This window comes from Trachymyrmex cornetzi, unplaced genomic scaffold, assembly GCF_001594075.2.
Source record: "Trachymyrmex cornetzi isolate Tcor2-1 unplaced genomic scaffold, Tcor1.1 scaffold834, whole genome shotgun sequence".
Taxonomy (NCBI): domain Eukaryota; kingdom Metazoa; phylum Arthropoda; class Insecta; order Hymenoptera; family Formicidae; genus Trachymyrmex; species Trachymyrmex cornetzi.
This window is the reverse complement of record NW_017300174.1, coordinates 60066-74244: the sequence shown is the minus strand read 5'-3', so window position 1 is coordinate 74244 and position 14179 is coordinate 60066. Positions and strand designations below refer to the sequence as shown.

Sequence of the window (14179 nt, the reverse complement as noted above, 5' to 3'; positions counted from 1 at the left end):
GCGCCTCCCCAGGCGAGGAAGGCTATCCTCTATCCCCTTGAACGACCGCGCTTCAACGGGAGCGTTGTCATCCAAGTACATTCCTCGTGGAAGCTCCGACGAGCGCTTTAACCGGCGTCGAGGGTTCCTATCCTCCCCACCAAGCACTTATTCTTCTTCTTTCTTTTCGGGTACATAGATGCCAAAAAGGAAGCGTGTTAGGAGTAAGAGGGGAGGGTGGCGGGTGCACCTCCGCGCGTTGAAAAAGGCACTCTACGAATCTGGGGAATTCGACCCCGCGAGATACTGAGCCGACGCCCAGCCTACCACCACCAACAACGCCGCGTCGGACACAAAAGGGCGCCTAGCTCAACCGCTGAAACGCAGGCTTCAAAAGAGACCACGCGCCCTCCGCTTCCGAGACCGCGATCTCCGTCGCACGTGGCCCCGGTCAGGAAGCCTACGAGGCCTATCCTCGTGACCTCACGGCCCAATATACGGACCCGTGCAGCCGTGTAACATAAACATTAAAATCATAAAACCGTACTCAATTGTATTTTTCTCACACCCTTCCTGTTCTTCCCAAATCAACAGAGAGCGTAGATAGAGTGATAGCGAAATGAAGCCAACTGACGCTTCCTCTAATTCTCTATTTTATTTTATTGGAAGAACACGAGGGAATAGTCATTTCAATCTCTTGTAAATCTAATACGTTATCTCCGAATTTCGTGCTCAATTATGAGCACTGATGACAGCTGCCCGCTCCCACGAAAGAAAAACGCGTCATAACACCGCGTTGAAGCCAAGGCTTCGCCCCGCGCGCCCAGCTCCGCGCTCGCGTTCCCACAAACTTGTGTCGCGTCTCGAGACCGCTAAGAACGCGCGCTCAGGACGTAACAGTAAGAATACATTTTCAGTAAGAATTTCAAACCTTTATAACTCAAAAAATACTTAATGAAAAAATGTTTTATTATAGTGTTTTGGAAAGCTCTCGAGATAAGCTATAAAAATATGCAATAAAATGTAGGGGGTTCCATTTAAAAAAATAAGGTTGACCTTGAAATGACCTTAAAAGACATGGTCAAGATCAAAGCCAAGGTCATCATCTTACTCCTCGCTTGAAACCATACAACTTTGCTATTGGACATTTTCTCCAAAATGCATTCTAACTGAAGATATTAGGGGGGTCCGATACTTTTCGATGACCCTGTATATTTAATTGTATATTGATTATTTTCTAAAAATAAGTATCCAAACATAAATTCTTATTCAAAAAATATATAACAAAATTATTTAAACTCTTTATTGGAAATATTTTATTAAAAGTACCATAAAAACAAAAATGCCAATATTAAAAAATTACTGAACTTTAACATTTAAATATATACTTCATGCAACATACTTGAACATATTTCAAAATTATTTATAAATTTCTTTTTATGTAATACTAAAATATAAAACAAATTTCCCTACTGCAAAAAGTCAGGTCACAAAGTATATAACGAAATCATGTAATTAAAACATATAAATTATGTAATGTATTGTTCCAAATGAGTATCTAATTTTATAAAATTACATAATTTAAGAAGTCACACGTTGATATGTATTTTCTTCTTCTCTTAACTATCATTCAATTATTTAAAATTTGATAACTATAAAATTATATGATAGATTAAAAATTATTTTTAATATCATGTGATTTTTCAAATCAGTTACGTGATTTCCTGGTTTATATACATGATATTGTCATATATTGTGACGTGATTTTTTTAATAGGGTTATTGGTCTCTCTCTCTCTCTTTCTCTCTCTCCATTGCAAAGTAATATAATACATTTTCCGAAATATTTGATATAATATTTATTCGATTTAATTAAAAACTGAATTTTTACTGAAATATTGATGATATAATAATGAAATAGAATCTACTGAGAGAGAATTCAAATATATTTCAGTAAAATTTCATTATATTTTCAGAAAATATTTCCATCTCATTGTCAGTAATACATATATTTACCTTGCATTAATTTCGCATCACAGCTTTCCATACATTCCATATCAAAATAGAAAACTTCTCCATTTAATTGAAATTGTAATTTGCTTTCTGGATCCACTCTTTATAAGTAAATTTTATCCTTTTTTAAGGTTATACTCGAAGGGATAATAAAAATTGATGCAATCATGTGTTCCTCTGAGTCTGCACCATTACTACACTAATGCAGTTTTCATATAAACCCAGCATGGCGCTAGTGCTGCACCAGTTTTCCCAGTGGAAAACGCTATCAGAGACGTCTAGCTAATAATGAAGAAAACAATTTACCGCTGAATGCTGATAATAATTTACGAGTACATTCTGGAATTCGTTGTCGAAGTCGAGGTGCGATGGAACTTTTTCGAATACCAGAATTTATTAATCGAAGAAATCGTACTGAAATGTTACGAAAATCGGACGAATAATATTATCAAAGATTGAGGTAGATAGGGGGAAATTTGTAACCATTATTTGTGCATGTGAGAAAAATATTAAAAATATGGTATGTTAATTGTGTGTGTGTTATATAAATTTATTTTTATATTTACAGAGTATGAGTTGAAAAAAATGTACCTTATTAAATAAAATGTTGTGAGTCAATAAATAAAAAACGCAAGAAAGTTCATCGTGGTAATACACAGTAGGCTTATAATAAGTAAAAATATTATAATCAGAATGTAATAAAGAAATTATAAATACAAGAATAATTATGTAATGTAATTAATATAAAAACGTAGGAAAGGATATTGAAATAATTTTAATCATCTTTTTACATGTTTTAAATATAATATTTTATTTAGCAGAATCGTAAGAATACCAACATTTGTTGCAAGGGTAAGGAAAACTGTCAAAAACCTTACCAGTATTCTTTAAAAAAATATATTTTTTAAATATGATTTGTAATAAAATAACAAAGATACAAAATTAACTCAATATAAATGCTTTTTATAACGTTTTTTACAATCCCCTCATTGCAATATTTACGGTTCAAACTGATTACAAATATGATGATTGTAACGTCCGGTGCGCCTACAATATAGCGCCCCGTCCGTTTACCAAGCGAGCGCGAGCACGGAATATAGCGAATATAATATGTGCCCACTATAAGCGCGTTCAGTTATAGGCCAAGCCACCGAAACCGTCGCGATTGAACGCCGCGCATACTACGCCTGCGTCAAAGTATAAAACGCTAAAAATGATGTAAGAATGCACTTTAACAACAAAACATCGATAATTCGGGATGAGGAATAATTAAGATAACAACTGATCTCGACGCAGCCGCAAGGAAAACCCGCAGACCCGTGGAAAATTTACAGAAATGCATAACGCCAACGCAATGCATTGCCGCGCAACCCTGAATGCACCCACCGGTCACAAAAGGCCCCTGAATGCGAACGAAATCATCGCGAATAAAATCGAAGCGCACGTAACTTAGAAAAAGCCTTAAACAAACACCCAAATTCCACGAGCACAAAGAACGAAAATCCGGAACAACGCGAAAGCTCACGATGAAAAAACGCACAAAGAACAAATGCGAGTTCCGCCGCAACTGGGTGCAGTACGCGACGACTAACCGCGCCGATACGAATCTAGCGACCCCCGCAGTAAAACAAAACGCGCAATCTAACCAAAATCTAATTATTATCAAAGCAAATCACAAATAACATAATCGGCACGTAATAGAGATTTCGCAATAACACGAGGACGTGAACATCCCCTTACCGCGAGGGGCCCTGTTAACAATGTTAACAGTATATAAACAAGCGCGTTCACGGACTCGGCTCCTATTCTTTTCCATCCAACCAAAGCTAAGGTAGAAATACCGCGCTTACATTGAGCGCAAGCGACTTCCCCTGTAACCTCAAAAATCCGGCCATAACCGTGCGCCTCCCCAGGCGTCGTTAAAGCCATCCTTACCCGTGACTCTAAGCGCGGCTCATGCAGGCGCGCTGACGAGCCACACTTCCACGTGGAGCTCAAACGAGCGCCTTCATCGGCGTCGAGGCCTCCACAACCTTCCCCCCTTTTTTGTTTGTCTTATTACGTTATATCGAATACTAAATATCTCGTTCCTCCCTTTTTCATCTAAAACGGTAGATGAACAAGAGAAAGCGACCGAGAGGGAAATGCGGCGGTTGGAGGGTGCACCTCCGGGCCCTCCGGCGGTCTTTGGCGGAGTAGAGCGTGAGGGGCCGACACCGACCGCGCCACCGCCACCCCCTCCGACGAAGGAGGGAAACGAGACGCGACCGCCGAACTCCCGTCCCGCGCCCAACTCTAAGCAGGTCCAGGAACCCGCACCGAATCGCTCTCCCTCGCATGTAGCTCCCGCGCGGATACCGACCCGCCCCAGGCTCATAACCAGCCTGAAGCCCACGATAGTCACAATAAATTCGTGTAATTATAATATAAAAATAGTAGAAAAGTAAATTCGCGTGTATCACTTATTCTCCTTCCAGATTCTTCCAACGAAGAAGGTAGATAGAGCGAGTAACATGATGAACATACATACAGCTGCCCTCTCGAGAGATTGCAAATCTCTATGATTACTAGTGCTCATGGTACGCAGGGGCGCTTATAAAATATGAAAACTCTAATTCCCTGATTTATTTTCTCTTCGAAGGACCTCGAAGGAAACGATATAATATAAAAGCCTTCTCGGGAATCTCCGATAAATTACGAAGATTTCGTGCCTTCACGAAAGGCACTGGTGACAGCAGCCTGCCCCCCTATTACGCGTAAACAATTATCGAAACACCACTCTGCAGAAGCTGAGGCTTCGCCCCGCGCGCCCCGCTCCGCGCTCGAGCTACACACAATTTGTGCCGCGTCTCGAAAGACAACAAGCCCGATAAACACGCGACTTCGGACGTGACAATGATCATGAAAAAAATGCGTAATACAGAGAAACTTTTTGCACCATGCGCAAGTAATTATAGCTTTCACTACAAATACAATATCGCATATTGGTTTCGAATGTTTTTTAAAACAAAAATCGACTAGTGTGTCAAATTCTACTGGTCTATGTTACAAATATCCACTTTTGTACCAAGCGTATTTAAACAAATTAGTAAATCTTGGCGACGAAAATTGATTGTGCGTTAATGACTGCAATTTTAAAATAGCGTTTCTAGAATGAAGCTTTACATCAAGTTCTAAAAGCATGACTACATCTGAAAAATGCTTGATGAAATTCTTCCATAAAGGGAATCCAAAAACATCCAACGGTTATATTATATTTCCTGTTGTTCCAGCCGGTATAGTTAATAGAACAATATCTTGTGCAGAATCTGGTTTATTTCTTTGAATTATATCCGGACAATGACCAGTCCATGAATCTAACAATAAAACTGAATTTGGTCCAACATTTGGAAAATATACTTCCCTTACTATTATGTATGTGAATTCCATCAGCGGTCATTAGCTATTACCGACGCGAACCTTAGCGTTATCATCGAGGCGCTATCCGTCTCGGGTGTTAGTTCCTCCCTCCTCCTTATCTTTTGATCGGTTAAATAAACGAAACTATCTAAGTACACCGGACTATTCTTTAAATCAATACATTCCTTAAAATATAATAAGTAAATACATAAAAGTGGTGTCAGAAGTACACGTAATAAAGACACGAATCCACTAATTGCAAGAAGCGGTAATCAATACGCTCTCACTCAGAAATAATCAGCTCGTAAGAACGCAAGACGCGTTTAAGGTTAGAAAATGGAAGTCCCGCCCGAACTCATCCAAGCTTTTACAAGTATGCTGTCAAACGCACTTCAAGCGTCGGCAGCCAACGTAGCTACTAATACATCAACAAATCAGTCCAATTCTTCCACATCAGTACTACCGAAGCCACCGGCATTTTCGATATCGGAATACCGCATAGCCGACGAAACAGCAGTTGAAGATTACTTTCGACGATTCGATTGGGCATTACAGCTAAGTAAAATTCCGGAAGAATTACATGCCAACTATGCTCGCGTTCATATGGGTACTGAATTAAATAACGCACTTAAATTTCTAATTTCTCCGCGTCAGCCAGAAGAACTATTATATAATGAATTGCGTTCGGTACTTATTAACCATTTCGACCGTACTCGAAACAAGTATGCCGAAAGTATTAAATTTCGTCTGATTGTCCAACAAAAAAAGGAAAGCGTCGCTAATTTCGTCTTACGCCTCAAACAAGGCGCTGCTCATTGTGAATACGGCGAATTCTTAGACAGAATGTTGATAGAGCAATTACTACATGGACTCGAGTCGCGCGAAATGTGCGACGAAATCATTGCAAAAAAGCCAGCAACCTTCGCGGAAGCATACGAAATCGCAAATACACTCGAAGAAACGCGTTACACGACAAATGTAGTCAAGACGGCCGAAGAAGCTGAGCTAACGGAAAAAACGCATAAAGTTAAGCATACTTCATTAAAAACTAAGCATAATAAACGATACACGCATTACAGATCACTATCACGTAACAGAAGCCAGCAACAGAATCAGTCTAGTAATACGCAAGGAAACAAATCCAATGGTGCCAACCTCCATCCATGCCAAGGATGTGGAGAATTACACAGGCGTGACAAATGCCCATTTCGGAAAGCTCTTTGCCATAAATGCAGCAAACATGGCCACATTGCCAAGGTATGCAGAGCAGGGAAAGCAGTTCAAGCTCTTCAAAATACAGATCAAGTGGTCCTCCCGGCAGAACACGTCGATACTTTACAAACATTCAGCAAAGTCGAAGAAGTTCAAGTAACAAAATCCATAAGTAAGCAAATGATTACAGTTAAAATCGACGGTCGCGAATTGTTTATGGAACTTGATACAGGAGCACCATGTAGTATAGTCAACGAGAAAACATTACGTGGTATTAAACCCGAATGCACGTTACTCAATTCGGATAGGAAATTTGCTAGCTATACGGGTCATCACATTGATTGTATCGGTTATTTACCAGTGAATGTTACATTGGGTACAACAACGTGCAAGTTCAATTTATACGTTGTTAAAGAGCCTTTTGACACTCTCTTGGGAAGAGAATGGATAGGAGAACTTGCTAAAGAAATTAATTTCACTGAATTATTCTCTGCTTCAAATAAAATTCATTCGTTAACCGCTGCACCATCTCAATTGTCTGCAAAAAAAAAAAAAACAACTGGATCAACTATTGACCCGTTACGAGGATATTTTCAGCGACAAACCAGGTAAATTAATAGGACCTCCAATTACCGTTCACTTTAAACCTGGGGCTACGCCAGTTTATTCCCGTGCACGTGAAGTACCTTTAGCCTTTCGTGATAAATATGCCGAGGAGATTGAAACCAAACTCGTATCCGGATATTACGAGAAAGTCGAATTTTCAGAATGGGCTTCTTCAACGCACATTGTGGTCAAGAAGAACGGAAAAATCCGTGTCACAGGCAACTACAAACCAACCCTTAACCAACACATCATTATAGACGAACATCCTATTCCGAAACCTGAGCACCTATTCAATAAAATGAAGAACGCTAATATTTCATCTCCACATTACAGATGCCTATACGCACTTACCGGTGGATGAGAAGTTCGCTCACGCGTTGACATTAAATACACCGACACATGGGTAATTCGTCCCAAACGCTCGGTTTACGGCGCGGCTAATATACCAGCGATTTGGCAGCGTCGTATTGAAACAGTCCTACAGGATCTTCCTAATGTGCTTAATTTCTACGATGATATATTATTGTTCGCTGAAGGATTTGATAACTTGATGTTAATTCTAGATAGAACACTGGAACGACTACAATCACATGGCCTTCGCTTTAATCGTAATAAATGCAATTTTGCTTCTCCGGTAGTTGAATTTCTGGATCATAAGATTGACTCCCGCGGAATACATAAATCAGATAAACACATCGAAGCAATTCGAGACGCACCAAAACCAGCTACCAAAGAAGAACTCCAATTATTCTTAGGAAAGGCAACTTACTACAATTCTTTTATTCCAGATTTAGCGACGAGAAGCCGACCACTGAGGAACATGCTTATTACTGAATCTTTTAAATGGTCAGCAGATGCTGAAGAAGCTTATGATGACATCAAGAATACACTAATTTCTCCTCAAATTTTGATGCCATACGATCCAGCCCTTCCATTGGTATTAGCGACAGACGCAAGTAAGGTAGGATTAGGTGCTGTCCTATCGCATCGACTTAAAAACGGGCAAGAACGCCCAATAGCTTTTGCCAGTCGCACATTAACTCTTACAGAACAACGGTATCCTCAAATTGATAAAGAGGCACTAGCAGTAGTATGGGCAGTACAAAAATTTTTCTATTACCTATATGCACGGCAATTCATATTAATCGTTGATAATAAGCCTCTCACGCAAATTTTGCATCCAACGAAATCATTACCAGCATTATGCATTAGCCGCATGGCGAATTACGCTGACTATCTTTCGCATTTTAATTTTAACGTAGAATTTAAGCCAACGAAGGCTAACGCAAATGCCGACTACTGCTCCCGTATGCCATTACCAACTACAACAGAGACCGTTCATGAAATAACAACTAAACATGACGTAACAATCCAGGATGAATTTAATGAATTCGCGTTGTGCCAGATTAAACAATTACCAGTCCGCACAGAGGACTGGTAATTAGACGAGAAACACGAAAGGACCCAGAGCTAGGCAAAATCGTCCAATTGTTGGAGTCAGGAAAGGACTTGGCTCGCGCTGGCTACAAAGCTCCAGAGAACAAATATACTCTAGTAGCCAACTGCTTATTATTTGAACACCGAGTTGTCATTCCAATTTCTCTACGAGATACGATCTTAAGTGACCTGCATGCATCTCATATAGGAATAGTTAAAATGAATGGTATCGCTCGCTCTTTCGTTTACTGGCCCGGCATCGACGCAGCGATTGAACAAGTCGCCAAATCGTGCGCTGAATGCGCCAGACATGCACATTTACCACCCAAAAGTAAAGGTCATCACTGGGAATATCCAAAAGGACCATGGGAGCGAATACACGTGGGCTATGCAGGACCAGTCGCAGGCACCATGCTGCTTATTGTCGTGGACGCTTACAGCAAATGGCTGGAAGTGAGAGCGACCCATTTGACCACAGCAACGGCAACGATTGCGATTTTAGATAATATTTTTGCATCATATGGAGTTCCCATAACAATCGTCTCAGATAACGGAACCCAGTTTAAGTCTGTGGAATTCGAGTCGTTTCTACAATCAAGTGGAGTCAAATATCACAAATGCACAGCGCCGTATCATCCCGCAATGGCCAAGCCGAGCGTAATGTACAAACGGTAAAGGATACGCTTCGCGCAATGTCCACTACACCAGGATCGTTGCAATCCAACCTTAACCAATTTCTCCGGCAATACAGGAAGGCTCCGCATTCAACAACGGGTCAGTCACCTGCGCAGTTATTCCTTGGTCGTAACATACGTACCAGAATTGATTTAGTGCGACCAGACGATATACATACGAAAATCTCGGAAAAACAACAAGTCATATTAAATTCCTCATTTCGAGAATTTCAACCTAAACAAACAGTAATGTTCTTATCAAGTAACCCGCATATGGACAAATGGGTTAAAGGCAAAATCATCGCACGTCTAGGTGATTTGCATTACGAGATAGACTATAAAGGCAACCACTATAGGAGACACGTAGATCACATCCGAGCTTATACTGAAGAAGAGGATAAGGATCAGTCCGATAACGCTAAACCACTGAGGCAGGATGAGCCCCGTCGAGTTCACTTTTACGATAAACAAGTTTCTATTATTCCACAGGCTAAGTTGCAGGGATCATCAATATCGCCAAGGCCGCCTACGCCACAGAGACCATCTACTCCAATGGAGCAATATTGGACTCCACCGATGACACCGTCTCCGCCCAGGTCTCCACCAAGGTCGCCGCCACGCCAAATGCGATCACCTCTAATTCCACGACGATCTACAAGACCCCATCGTCCTCCTCAACGCTATGCACCAAGCTAACAATATTTTGAAGATTGTAAACCATTTCTATATTATTGTATTTCTCAATCACGGAGAGGGGAAGAGTATTATGTATGTGAATTACCATCAGCGGTCATTAGCTATTACCGACGCGAACCTTAGCGTTATCATTGAGGCGCTGTCCGTCTCGGGTGTTAGTTCCTCCCTCCTCCTTATCTTTTGATCGGTTAAATAAACGAAACTATCTAAGTACACCGGACTATTCTTTAAATCAATACATTCCTTAAAATATAATAAGTAAATACATAAAACTTACCCAAGTTTCAAAATGATTAGATGTTAGTTTATCAGATTTTGACGACAAAATAAAAATATTATTTGCAGTAAACATCGTTTCTTGTACCCTAGGACCTAATGTCTCACTAGATTCTTTTAACACTATAAGAAGTGGAGATAATAATTTACCATTGGCTGAAATAACAGGTTGTATTGTATAACTGTGAGTAATCGCAGATATTGACTATTCTACAGACTCTACTTTTTTACACCTTTCTGTGCCAATGTACGACCAGCATGTAATTCTAATTGAAAACCACTTTGGTCCGAATTATACACATTTTCAATTCCATAGCGATCAATATAATATTTGACATTTTCAATAAACCTATCACTGTCTGCTTGTGAAGCTTCCTTTGACATTAAAGCTTTTTTAGTTATAAATTTAGTAACTTTTCTAGATACTATTTGACGCGCGATCTTAAATCCATTCATGTGATGCTTTAAAACCTAATAAGTTTACTTATTGTTGCACTTGCAAAGCCCATCGTGTAATATCAATATCATGGATCAATGTCCCTTTACGCATCGCTTCAATAAATTTATCTAATGTGATTACTGAAATTCGTTCCAACTTTTCAAGTCTATTACCACCTACATTTATTTGCTTTACCTGTCGCAATTGTCTTGCTGACGTTACTTTCCGAAATCTTGATTTTACAGATTCAATTGTTCTTGGCTTTGACTTACCATTTCTCCAATATTCAACTTCTTCTCTTTTATATACTGCTGAAATATCGTCGATGTCACGAACCATTTCTTTTACATTGCGTGCGTAATTTTCTTCTTCATCCACGAGTTCTATTTCTTGTGCTTCTGGTACATCATATGAGTTTAAAAAACTCAGCGATTCTTCTTCTTCGATTTCATAGTAATCTTCGTACATTTCATTTAATATCTTTTCCATTTTTTTCTTCATCGTAACTTCTTCTGATGTTATAGAACTTTCTGGGAAGTCCACGGCAGTAAATACTGCGGACAGGAGTATTATTACATTTCGTGGATTAAACTGCATTATTTTCTAAAAATTATAAATATTACAATCGTGTAACAATTCAAGTTAACAAAGACTTCTTATAGATTAAAAATTACATATTTACATGTCCATTTCCTATATAATTATTAAAAGAAAGAGAGAAAAAAGTTTTTATTGTCTATTTCATAATAAATTTGATACCTTCTTATTGGTTATTCTTTAAAGGAATTTATTGAACAAAGGAAAAACAATTTTATACAATGTATAAATGACGTCTTCCTACAAATATTTCAAAAATGTTAATAAATTATGAATATAGGTACTGTTTCATCAAATCCTAATAGTTGAATACTATTTTCCGCCTAGATTAATAAGACACAATGTTTTGCAATACATTTTTCATATTAACATTGAACACTGCAATTAGCTACTGTGCGATCAATATATAATGCAGTTATAAAAAGTAACTATTTACCGTACTTATTAACCTATTAGTATCATTAGAAACTAGTACTTATTCGAAATCACAAGCACGAAACTGACTAATTCATTCCAACGATTTGCGCCTTTTTATACTTATATATCAATAACATACGCATAAAAATTATAATTTTTTGTTAGCCCCATAAAGAGCTCCCCCTTCTCCTCCGCCCATGAAGGACAGTGGAAGGACGCATGAAGGACGCGTTATCCTCAGCCGCCCTACAATGAGCGCAAATCGATGATCCTGATCTCTCTATCTCATATCGATAGGCTTCGAAACAGCCATGCCCTGTTATCATCTGGATTATGCGATAGATGAAGCCACCATGGTTCCTTTCCATCCAGTTCTCCAATCCGTCCACCAAGACGCCTCTAACAGCTGCTCCCGGCGCGCTGGGAGAGAGCTCCAAAAGATGCTCCCTCCATCGCGTAATCGATAGAGTCCCTATAATGAGAGTCAAGATATGAGGGGTGACGTCCTCGTGATTGGTCGCCGCCATTTCTAGGCGCTTTTGGTGAATCTGTGAATTGGTGTGAACAACTGTTTCATGGTGTAGTAGTACAAACAGGAACAAACGCGTCTATTTGTGCCACGCGTTATTTGTGCTGTTTCCGGCCGGCGCCCAGCAATGGCGTCCTTCCGGTCTTATGTCTTGACTCTCATTATAGGGACTCTAGTAATCGATCGCCTCGTCTCCACCTCGCGGAGAAGGACCTCCGACGCAATCCGTCTCGCTCCAAGATCTTGCGTCTGCGCAGATAAATGCGCCGATATCGATCCTCAAGAAATCTAAGGGAGACCTTCCTCGCAAGAATGGCCGCGGCGTCGTGCGAAACGATCCTATATTCCCTTATACGCAGCGCAAGTTGCCGCTGAAGCCGCGACACATTCCTACAAATATGACGGTCCGCCATGATTGTTTGAGCCATATGGGGGCCCCGTACAGAACAACCGACATAATCACCCCAGCATAAACTCGGCGACGGCACGCGGAAAAAAATAGATTCGCTGATTCAGCAAAGCTATAGCTTGCTGCGCGAAATTAACATTTGTAACTAAGAAAATTTGGTGGTTTAACAAAGAAATTATATATGTAACCATTTATCAGTACGCTCATAGAACAAATTCACCTTTGTTAATATTATCATTGCTATTGCAACAAATTAGTTTAATTGAAATAACTAATTTACATTTGTGCAATACATGCGTTTTAATAATTTTATTTTAAAAAAAGTGTTGCTGTTATTACCAAAGAAAAGGATTGCGGATAAAGTGTGACAATTTTGCCGACGGAAGGATACATTAATGACATTTTTAATAACAGAAACGAGTCGTGGCGCTGCGAATGCGACGCACAGCGCGCTGCGCTGTACGATTCATCATGCTTTCTTCTATTGTTTGAAGGTAGCAGGAGCTGTTTGTCCTGTTTGACCGAGTTTTCTCTATTATACTGTATTATATTACATTTATTTAATGTTTATGTATATGTCTGCTACTTTGTACAACTAATTTGTTTGAAGAGAAGAAAAAATACGTGGTTATTCTCTGTAATAGTGTAATGTGCATAGTGGTCGCCTATTTCAATCGCCTATCGCTTCCTTTCGTTATAATAGGCCATCTTGTGTATTTGCATTTGCATTTGCATTTGCATTTGCATTTGTTTCAACAAAGCTTCTTTTATGGGTATTACACTGAATATTTCCGGCTACAAGACGTGTAAAACAATAAGAGATTTCCCCAATCAGTGGCGTGTTGATGAAGAAATAATTAAAGAATTTGAAAGTAAGTATATCCATATATATAGGTATGTGGAAAAAGTATTATCATTTATTTATATATATGTCACTAATAACAAAGTAATATTTGCAACAGAAGAGTTCTATGGCATATTTTTACAATATTTCTGCTGAGTTTGCTGAATGCAACCATTGCATCAAATATTCATCATAAATATTCTGTGCTGTCTGGATATGTTTGTATACAATTATCTCGACGAGGTAATTGTATATATTTTGTAAGTGTATATATTAGTAATTGTATATATATAGTTATTGTATATATTAGTTATTGTATATATGTAGTATATATATGTATATATTAAGTGTATGTATGTATATATGTATATATATATATATGTAGTAAATATACATTACTCAACAAAATCTAGGGAACACTTTCAAACACGCTAAAAATTGGGCAATATTCAGAATACCATAATTCAATGAAAAATCATCGAAGACAAAAAATTAAAAAAGGATTTTTAAGGTTGAAATCACTACTTTCGAAATCTATAATTGAAATTTCAATATGACTGATTCTTTACGGAGTTATGCGGACATAAATGGATATCCGTCAAATCTAAAAATTTTTTACAAAATTTACAAAGGTCTATGGCGTGAGGTAAAAA

The 14179-nt window shown here is 38.9% G+C and overlaps 2 protein-coding genes across 2 annotated transcripts; both read left to right on the top strand.

Moving 5' to 3' along the window:
• Positions 1 to 8864: 8864 nt before the first annotated feature.
• LOC108769003 (uncharacterized protein K02A2.6-like) lies at positions 8865 to 9320 on the top strand. Its single transcript, XM_018519736.1, has one exon. It carries the CDS (start codon positions 8865 to 8867, stop codon positions 9318 to 9320), a length of 456 nt encoding a protein of 151 aa, XP_018375238.1.
• Positions 9321 to 9337: 17 nt separating this feature from the next.
• LOC108769002 (uncharacterized) lies at positions 9338 to 10015 on the top strand. Its single transcript, XM_018519735.1, has one exon. It carries the CDS (start codon positions 9338 to 9340, stop codon positions 10013 to 10015), a length of 678 nt encoding a protein of 225 aa, XP_018375237.1.
• The last annotated feature ends 4164 nt before the right edge of the window (positions 10016 to 14179 follow it).

Excerpts from the sequence above, each read along its gene's own strand:
- LOC108769003 (XM_018519736.1), top strand. The coding sequence starts at position 8,865 with ATGAATGGTATCGCTCGCTCTTTCGTTTACTGGCCCGGCATCGACGCA.
- LOC108769002 (XM_018519735.1), top strand. The coding sequence starts at position 9,338 with ATGTCCACTACACCAGGATCGTTGCAATCCAACCTTAACCAATTTCTC.